This window comes from Spinacia oleracea, chromosome 5, assembly GCF_020520425.1.
Source record: "Spinacia oleracea cultivar Varoflay chromosome 5, BTI_SOV_V1, whole genome shotgun sequence".
Lineage (NCBI taxonomy): Eukaryota > Viridiplantae > Streptophyta > Magnoliopsida > Caryophyllales > Amaranthaceae > Spinacia > Spinacia oleracea.
In genome coordinates, this window is record NC_079491.1 from 7,248,939 (window position 1) to 7,258,168 (window position 9,230).

The 9,230-nt window shown below is 38.3% G+C and overlaps 1 protein-coding gene across 1 annotated transcript; it reads right to left on the reverse strand.

Annotated features, from left to right (window-relative positions):
• Positions 1 to 698: 698 nt before the first annotated feature.
• LOC110789444 (protein EXECUTER 2, chloroplastic) lies at positions 699 to 8,907 on the reverse strand. The gene is made up of 11 exons (XM_021994108.2): positions 8,309 to 8,907; positions 6,559 to 6,675; positions 6,410 to 6,475; positions 3,985 to 4,091; positions 3,818 to 3,899; positions 2,807 to 3,496; positions 2,404 to 2,530; positions 2,146 to 2,315; positions 1,538 to 1,612; positions 1,316 to 1,408; positions 699 to 1,220 (listed from the first exon to the last, which is right to left on the reverse strand). Exons 1-11 carry the CDS (start codon positions 8,663 to 8,665, stop codon positions 1,119 to 1,121), a joined length of 1,986 nt encoding a protein of 661 aa, XP_021849800.2. The 5' UTR covers positions 8,666 to 8,907; the 3' UTR covers positions 699 to 1,118.
• Between the last annotated feature and the right edge of the window lie 323 nt (positions 8,908 to 9,230).

Consider the following 9,230-nt stretch of genomic DNA (forward strand, 5'->3'; position numbering starts at 1 on the left):
CCTTACTTTATTGAAAAAAGCACGACAAGGCACGGCACGACTCGACCCGGCACAACAAAGCACGTTAAATTTAGTCAAATTAGCCTTAGGCACGACGGGCCGGCCCGACACGGCACGAAAGCACGTGGGCTTGGGCCTTATTTTTAACTTTTCGGCCCGGCACGGCACGAAACAACGTGGGCTTGGCGTGGGCCCGACACGGTTAGGCCCACGGCCCGTGGGCTCGGCACGAAGCCCGACCAGCCCGGCCCACAACCATCTTTATAGTTGACCCAAAGTTCTTGCCAAAGAATGTTATTTGTCCCTCTAGTACTCATGAACTGTAAAATATATACGGCTGTTTTGTTCACCTTATTTTCACTTATTTGAAGACAAAATAATCTCGAATATATTCATATAAGATAAGTTCAAGAAAAATAAGGGTTAACCAAGTACAATTTATGATTAAATTAGTCTTGATAGTTCATAGAAGTCCAGACAAAATAAATTAAAATCAGGTAAACAAAACACACCATGTCTTTAGCTAGGGGAGTACCACTCTTTTCCAAGAAGAAACTAAAGTTTTCCAAAGTGTCACAAAAATTGGAAAAGTGTTCAAATCATGAGTGTCCACTTAAGCTTATTTCTACTATTACCAAAAAAAAGTAACCATATCTATGGAGTTTTGGATAAAAATGGGTAAAAGAAGAACCAACAAAGATAAAAGAGGCCTTAATTAATCTTAAAGATTATCATTTCACAATTGCCAGTGGGCCCACACTTTTATGATACTGTACTATATATATTACATGCCCAAGGCAACTGATAAATCTATCAAAGGGGAAAAGAAGAAAACATAAGTCATCTTAAGTATGAATATCAGAATATGTGGTGAATATATCACATCTAATCATAGAAAGACAATAGCTTTGTTATGTATACAAATACATGGTGTTGAAAGCGTGCAGCGGCCACAGCAAAGGTGTGCAGTAGGTAGCAAAATTGTTCCTATTGTCTGTCTACTGACCGAGGGGACGCACAGCATGGAAGTCTCGTATCAGCCTTCATGTTTTCAGACTCTTCCTCTATTGCTAAGGGTGTAAGTGTAAGGGATGGGGAAAGACGGGAGTCTAAACGCCTCACTCGGGTAGATTTAACCGGTTAAAAAGCACGAGGAAACTTTGCTCCGGTACAACATAGAGAAAACCGAGATCTGCTCCTCGGAAATAGGGTCCCACACCCTGCAATTGCATAACCATCCCCACAAGAAACAAACAGTTTAAGGATGAATAACAGCGTTCATGAGAAAAGCCATTACAGTAAATCCATTCATTACCTTGCCATTAAGTTGGAGTAGTTCACCTTCAACCCATTTGGGATTCTTGAATCCAAATTCTGCAATCCTTCCTTGACCTTTATAGCTTGTCACCTGTAAGAAAGGCAGTTTAAGGGTTATTAGTTAATGAGAACAAATTTACTTCACATAGAACAAAATTCACTTTTTATTTCATGTAAAGGGCGATCGAGGTAGAGAGTTAAAATCTAAAATCATAATTACCACTCCAAGTTCATCTGGATATATGCTCCGATTAGAGAGGCGACTTCCTCTACCAATTTTAGCACGAAAAGTCACCTACTAGCGAAAAACATAATCAGTAAATAAATTTCATACGGAGCAAAAAAACATAATCAGTAAAGAAAATTCATACAGTTGATGCAAGAAATACCAAGAGGGGCTCGTATTGAGGGTTGGGAACTGGGAAGGGAAGTAAAATGACAAAATTGCCATTAATGGAAAGGAAGGAGGAGAGATGTTAGTTAAGGGTATTTTTGTAAACTTGTTAGTTATTAATATCTAACAAATAAGGCATTGACGGAAAGTGATTTGGCACACCAAAAATTGATTTTGGAACACAACCTTGTGAGTAAAGCACGGAAAACTGTGTCTCATAGTGGTGTGCCAAAATCATTACCCGACATTGACCATACCTTTACAAATTCCCAACAACCATTTCCCAATCCCAATTCCCATCCCTGTAATCCCCAAACTCCCAATCCCACACACCAAACGCCGTGTTACTTGCATATAGGGAATGACAAACAACTATTTTTTAAAGAGATAATATGGAGTATAAGTTATTAACGGCCGTGGAAAAATATACAAACCTGACCAGCAGGAACGTTAAGGTCTCCTGTAAGCTTAACAGCCTCAACATATTCGAAAAACTCCATATCTGGGGAGTCATCCAGTTCATTCCCACTATTCCATTGACCAAATCTGCGTCTTAACTGAACTATTTCAGTTCCATAAGGTCCGAAAGAACCAACGTATAGCCCTGCATGTCAATGTAAAATTGCATCTTAAAATACTATTGTGACTAGAATATGCTATATTGCAAAGGGTGAGATATAGCTGAGACTTACCATCAAAAGGATCTAAAGTGCCTCTGGGAACCTGTATTCTATTGAATTTTGTAAATTCAGAAAGTTTGTTCTTCTTTTGTGCCTGACTTACTGCAAGCTTAACAATTTCACGCACATTTCTGGATATCTAAGGCAGATAAAACACTGTCAATGTTAGTCTTTGTTCAGCTTCTCATAATCAATTAAATTACACACAGATTTGAAGTCTTTTCTTGTTCATCTAAAGTTTCGACTTTTTTCTTCTGTAATGTTTAGACAATCCAAGATTTGGTTAATCCAACAACTTGATAGGAATTGAAGTAGGAAAGAAATTTTAAAAAAATTAAAAATACTGACACAAGTTTATCTTCTGACAGGTGATTCGAAGTGAGAAAGGAAATCGACGATGCAGTCTAAAGCTAACCTTTGGAGATATTTTGTCACTGCCCAGAAATGCCTTGGCAACCTCAGAGGGCATGAGATCAGAAACACCTTGAGCTGCTAAGGCAGCTACTTTGACATTAGATGACATACTTTCTTCACTTCCACGAACACCAGGAACATGTAAAATGAAAGAATCTTTCTCCGCGTCCCTGATTTCAGCTGGTAAGCGGGCATACTCCTCTTTCGGTGACACATCATCCTCATTATGGACAATCCCACCAACAAAAACCTTCATATCTAAATCTTTTTCATCTTCACTAGATTCACCATCTCCTTCTATCCTGATTCCGTCACTCTCACCCTCAGCCACATCCAAGTTATCAACTTCATCATCAGATTCTTCGTCATCTTCCTCGGAATCATCCTGCGTCAATTGCTTCATAGCATCACTGTCCTCCACAACTTGGTCTCCTAAACTAATGTTCATGACCTTAACGTTCAGTCCTGGAATTTTATCTTTAAGAAAATTAATCACACTCTTTATTCCTTCCTCAGTAGCCCCTTCAATATTCAAAATTTTATCTTCTTGTTTCTCTTCCTTATCTTTGTTAGTCTGAACATCGACTGTAGATGAATTTTCGGACTCACTGGTTGGTGATTCTCTTGATGGTTTTGGTTGCAAATTGGCAGGGCTTGTTGGATTACCTTTTGATCTCTGCATGTACACGACCTGCCACAGATACATATATTCAGCCACACCCAATAAGTTGAAGGACACACTTACAATGCTAAATTACTAATTAACTTCTTTTCCTTAAAGAAAAAAGAACAAGAAATGGGATTAAAATGTAGGTCTCATGCAGGCAAAACTAGGTGGATGAGCAAACAGAGAGATTCTGACAGAAGTGCTGGAGTTTCTTGTCCACTCAATTTCCTTTTTTCTTTAAAAAAAAAAATGACAATAGTGTAAGACAAGAGAAGTTCACTGAAATTTTGTACTCTTCATCAATTAGCAAGTGTGAAAAGAGAGAAAAGAAGTATTACAACGCACCTGCATTGCATATGTACCATCAGTGTCTTTGACAACATATATTTCAAATAATGTCGTTCCAGGAGAGGCAGTTACAAGCTGTCTGTCATTAAGTAAAATACCACAAGTATTAGTCACAATTGAAATATTCAGCGTGTCTCCGTAGCTTAAGTACAATGAATCCGCACCTTGGTGTGTAAGAACGGCCAATGAATTTTCCGACACCAGGAGTTATACGTACAAGTCGGCCAAATGGGTCATCTGAGTCCTTTGCACTGCCTATCCACCACCCTACCTGCAATGAAATATTTCGAGAGGATTAGAAGAGGAAAGAAATCACTAATTCAAGATCACTAAATGCTGACAAATACAATACCTAATAACACCACTAAACAGTGAGTAAAAATCTAACTTTTAGGCGTTAGTTTAAACATTATAATGATCTGTTTTCAACTTCTCATAGCATAGTCATTCGAATATCCACAATTGTCCAATTTTATTATTCAACTGCATAATTTTAATACGGAACTGACCATATCTACTTACAACTAAAATCGTTATAGCAGGCCAAGGATTCAAATTGACCAAAGCAAACTAGTCATTCTCAATTCTAGCTACAATTTAAACCACTGTAGCAGGTTTCCGTCAGTTTCTCCTCCTGACCAAACACCAATAAACCCTTTTCGGAGACATCAAATAGGAAATGCTCACTTCTGGCCGTCAGGCGCTAAGGCTATCATTCACAATCCAGAATCAAATGGTGTATCGTAATGTCAAAAACAGTGCTCAGAACTTGACAAATCTAGTTTTCAAGCTATCAAGACCGCAATCTCTTTGCAACAACCCACCAGGCACCAGCAACCAAAATCAATGGTACCAGGATAAAAAAAAAACCAGGCAAAGGGCACAGCCTCACAGACTGCCACATATACACACCATAACAGGCTACCTCAATATTTCTTGTACCAGAAACTACAATCTTTGACAGCAGAAAATGATTCCAGTGCCACATAACCATCCCTTCCATATGCCAGAGCCATAAAAGATACTGCATACTAAATTCCTTTAATAATGCATACTTAAATCATCAGAGCCCCTATACAGGGAGTTAAAAGTTTCAAAAGATAGCACAATTGGCAGTGGAAATAGGCTCTAGATGATAGAAATGAGTTGAGCAACTTGATGTTCAACAAGGTTAATGAATCAAGCACAGTGTCTAAAAGCTCAAGTCGCACCAAGGCGATAGGGGTCTTATTGGGCGTGCTTCCGTGAACCTCTTTGAAGTGAGACGCAATGTATAAAGTTCAAAAAATCTGACTGAAGTGTCCCTCGAGCGCGCCTCAGGTGCGCCTCAAGCGTGCTTCAAGCGCTTCAAGTAAGTTTCACACGCCTAAGGTTTCACACGCCTCGTCTAGAACAAAAAAAACCGCCTACCCCATGTTGCCTAGCTCCTTAGGCACTCCTTTTCATACACTGGTCAAGCATGACCTTAACGTTACAATTGTTTACATACAACTGAATTTGAAACTTAGTGGCATGTGACAGCATTGTGACATATTCAGCTTAACAGCCACTTATAGTTGGGGATGAGCCTCAATCATGTTAGTTGGCTGAAGAAAAGCAAACTAATCTTGGTTAAAACAGTTACTTGCCAGATAATATAAGAAAGAGTAGCATGCCCAAAATTCATATTGATCTTCGTATCAGTCCAATATAACCAGGAAAAAAAGCCAACTAGTACTCCAGGTGTGATTACCAGAATGTCAGGTCCTTACTAATTGTCCAGGTGTAATAGTCAGGTGCTTACTAATTCCCCAGGTTAGAAATGAGCTTCGACTGAGATACTCGGATCTTGGTTAATTAGTTGTTTGCTAAATGAAGTTAATGCAAGATTGCCTATCCAATCAAGTACTCCCTTCGTATTTAAATAGGAGATACACTTACCATTTCTGGCCGTATTTAAATAGGAGATACACTTGCGATTTTTAGTAACTTTTCAACCGCACCATCTAATTAAATAATATATCTAATTTACCCTATGACCCACTACCATATTAAACAATTAATTCCATAAACCCCCACCCCACACCCCTCCAAAATTTAATGGTCCCCACTTATTTTACTTGATTAAAATATTTACCCCAACCCCACTTGCTTTATTATTTTATTTCATTCAACTATTCTTCCTTAATACTCGTGCCCGGCTAATTGTATCTCCTATTTAAGTACGGAGGGAGTAAGTAATTATCAAACAGAAAAGCATTTTGTACATCCTGAGCCTCACCCAATTCACTTTCAGCACTTTGTGCCACAGTGTAACCTAAAAATCTTGGCAGCAAGCCATCAAGCTTCCAAATCCAGAATCGCAGACTCAATTATACTAAAGACAATTACTAACAGGCTTGATCTTGCAAGTTTATGGGAAGAGTCCACAACAGGACATCAAATTACCAAATCAAATACAAAAAAAGGAAGCAAGTTAACTTTGCCTTCAACATAAGAATGTAGTTGTTCAAAAAAAAAAAAAGACAGGAGATCAAGATCTAGAATCATGAGTACATAGAACCAATGGATGCATAGCTACAACTAATTGGTACAGAATAAGGATATTACCAAACCACTTCCTGTATTTCTGGACAGCTTTGAGGCATCATGGTATCGCTCTTCAGCAATTGCATTCTGCAGCAAAAGAAGAAGGATCTCGGTCAAATGAACAATTTGGAATGTATTTCAACCTCAAGGACTGCAGAGCTAAGCAATACCTTCAACTCAGACATTATCTCAGCTACAGTGTCCTTTGAAGTAGCTTCAACAATAGCAGATTTCAGTTTTGCAGCTTCTTGAAAATCCTCCCTTTCAACGGCTTCCTCAAGCTGGAACTGCAAAACAGAAACAAAAAAGGTGTCAGCGCATTTCTTGAAAGCCAATCTGTTTATTTGATATCAATTTCGCAAGCCTACTATCCAGTTCAGAACTAATCTAAACACAAAATGCCACAGTGTGTTTGGTAAAGACAAAAGAGTGAATTGTAGGAAGTAAGTAGATTGAACACCAATAGCAGATTTGACTACTTAATTTACCTTTTAGTATTTTGTAAATGGTATATTTGGTTAATAAACTCTTTCTAAAAGCTAATAAGAGGAGCATTTGAAGAATTTGTTGCCAAAGGTAATTATATTATTTAACGGTATTATGTAAAGGAAAATACACCCATGCCCTTATGTGTGATTTTTTAATACAAGCAGCAAACCGCTAAATTAGGAGTAACTGCCAAATATTTCCACAAAACTGCTATCTGTTCAAAATTTCCAAAGTGGTCTCCGATTTCCTAATGATACCTACTAATAGCAAAAAATAGCCTACAAATTTAGTTCCGTATCCATGTTTAGTGGATGGATAATGTTAGCAACAAAACTTGGATCTTCTTATCTGGTACCATTAATCTTGACTAGTTAAGGATAAGGGCCATAAGGTTAAGCACTTACTGTTTTTCCTAAACCCCTAGGGGTAGCAGGAATGCCGGATCACTGGTTATGGCTGTTTTTCTTGTTCTTGTCATTCAGAAAAGGTCTACATTTTATGTGTAGTGGAAACCATACTGAATAGCTCTTTAGCACAGTATTAGAAAAAACATAATGTGTTCTCTATTAGAACCAAAAAGACCATAACATGTCGGAAGCACAAAGTCGAGCTTGCATAAGGAGAGATGATAACTTAGGAAACTTTTAAAACACTCTTTCATGTTTAAAAAAGAAAAAAAAAGGAGCAGATAAGGTTTTCCTTATCACAGGAATTACGACAACCATGACCTAGAGAATCAAACTAAAACCGAGTCTAGCGACAGAAAAAACTCTATTAGTTACTCAGTATTTGCAAAACGAAAAATGAAATAGCATCCAGAATTACTCATTCACTCTTACAGACTCTATCAAATAGTCCCCTCTCACATTGGTTTTCCTCTGCCAAACAATTTAGATTGGTTTTTTCTTTTGTCCACCTATATGATTGAGAGCAGACAACTTTAATGTGTAGAAGCTTGATATGATGCAAAAATGCTTGCAATCAACACCATCAAACCGGCTTATTTCGCAATTGAACTAAATCACCAGCAGAAATAGTTCCATCTTTTTCCTCAAAGGATTGTCATAGAATTGGATACTGCTGATAAAAGTCACAGTAAACTGCCAGACGAGAGCACAGGCGCACAGCAGTATCATAGCAGCTACTAAACAGACGTAAACCAGTCCAAATAACCTTTACCAAAACACCAAACTTACAAAAGGGTAACACTGTTCTTCAACCCCATTTGACAAAACCAATACCCACAAAAATCCCAAACATAAATCAACAAGAAAAAGTAAAAGAGACCACCCAAAATCAAGTAAATTAAATCATCAACCCAGACAAAAATTGCAGCCACCCAAATACCCAATTAACAAAATTTCACATAAAAAACTAGAAATTACATAAATAAATAGAGGAAAAAGGAATAAAAGGGTAATAGAAAATAACCTTAAGAACAGAGGAAAAGCTCTCAGCTTGTTCAATTTCAGAGAAATGACGATTCCAGCGATTCCAATCCCATTCATCGGTGCTGCTGTTATTACTAACACTTGTATAATTTTCAACATTATTGTTGCTGATATTACAACGGCAGCACAAATTGGAGCTTCTATTATTGAAAAATCTCTGATAACCCACAATTTGTCTGAGATAAACACTGTTACTGCTGGGTTTGCTACTGTAATTCTTCTTCTTAATCAGAAAAGAAGTGTGTGAAGAAGAAGAAGCGCACGGAGAAGATAAAGTGCCGGCAGTCTGGGGAAGTGGGATTGCGCGGCCCATACCCCATGGGCTAGTCACCACCATGTCTTTCTCTCTCCTCTTTTGATGATGACTTCTTTCTAGAGAGAGAGAGGGGGGAGTCAGGGAGACGATGACTCTGATGAAGGGTGTCAAAATCAATGAATGAAATGGGGGAGAGTTCTGTGGGCTTGTTTCCACATCTGTGGATAGACCTGAACGGGGTTTGTTTGTTGGTTGGTGCCTTTGGGCAAATCACAAGTTGCCAGCGGAAGAAATAAGTTGTCGACGGTGGTGCTCAAGACATGAGATTATTCTTGTAAATTTAACCCGATCTGAAATGAATAGAAAATACTAGGGGTGAGCAAAAAGTCAGGGTACCCTGAATCGGAAGCGGAATCTGTTAGAATCTGCGGTTCCGGAATCGAATCTGCTGTGCAGGTTCCGGTTCCGGTTAACAAATTTGGGAACCTGTTGCAACAAGTTCCGATTTCGGGTAACAAATTTGTACACACTAATTTTAACGTGGAGTACCCAAAATAAGGAACTGGGCCATATGAAAATGCTTCATATGCCTAAAATATAATACAATCCAAGCTAATTTTTGGAAAATATAAATATAGAATTGCGA